A 746-nucleotide genomic window follows, 5' to 3' on the forward strand; every position below is an offset into this window, starting at 1 on the left:
TAAATGTAGCCTTTTATCTCTTTAAAATGTATAATACATAATTATCTGTAGTCACTTTATTGTACACTAGAGCACCAGAATTTATTTCTCCTTTCTAGCTATAGCTTTTCTTTCCTTTTGCCGAGAAAATTAACCTACATATAAACAAAAAATACTTTGTGTCTATACCATTTTTAAAAAATATTTATTATTTTGTGTGAACAAGCATATTACCTGCATGTGTGTAAGTGCACCCATGTCTTGCAGTGCCCACAGAGGTCAGAAGAGGGCGTTGGATTCCCCTGGAACTGAAGTTATAGATGGTTGTTAGCCATTATGTGGGTGCTGGGAATTGAACCCAGCTCCTCTGCAAGAGCAGCCAGTGCTCTTAACCACCGAGCCATCTCTCCAGCCCCATGTCTATATCTTTGTTTAATGGGAAAATGAATATGTTCATTTTACTAGAAATAGAGATTTAGAGTTTTGTTGATAAGCAATTGATTAGCATAGTAGTTGGTAATGTTTATGTAATTAAAAAACTTAAAAATTTTTTGTTTTCATTTTTAGGCCAGAAATGTACATACAGGAGAATTAGCTGCAGTAAAAATCATCAAATTGGAGCCTGGTATGTAGTGTGTGTGTGCGCGCGCACGCACGTGTGTGTGTGTGTGTGTGTGTGTGTGTGTGTGTGTGTGGAAACCCAATATGTATTAATACATTTTTAACAGTTTTATGATATACTTGTATATATAAAAAAATTGTGTATA

At 35.0% G+C, this 746-nt stretch overlaps 1 protein-coding gene across 1 annotated transcript in view; it reads left to right on the forward strand.

Annotated features, from left to right (window-relative positions):
• Map4k5 (mitogen-activated protein kinase kinase kinase kinase 5) overlaps positions 1-746 on the forward strand; it is a 138,104-nt gene that overhangs the window by 30,271 nt on the left and 107,087 nt on the right. Inside the window, exon 3 of the mRNA XM_008829845.3 lies at positions 547-604. Coding sequence (XP_008828067.1) covers positions 547-604 — 58 coding nt within the window. The remainder of the gene's footprint in view (positions 1-546; positions 605-746) is intronic.

This window comes from Nannospalax galili, unplaced genomic scaffold (assembly GCF_000622305.1).
Source record: "Nannospalax galili isolate Female #2095 unplaced genomic scaffold, S.galili_v1.0 scaffold253, whole genome shotgun sequence".
Taxonomy (NCBI): domain Eukaryota; kingdom Metazoa; phylum Chordata; class Mammalia; order Rodentia; family Spalacidae; genus Nannospalax; species Nannospalax galili.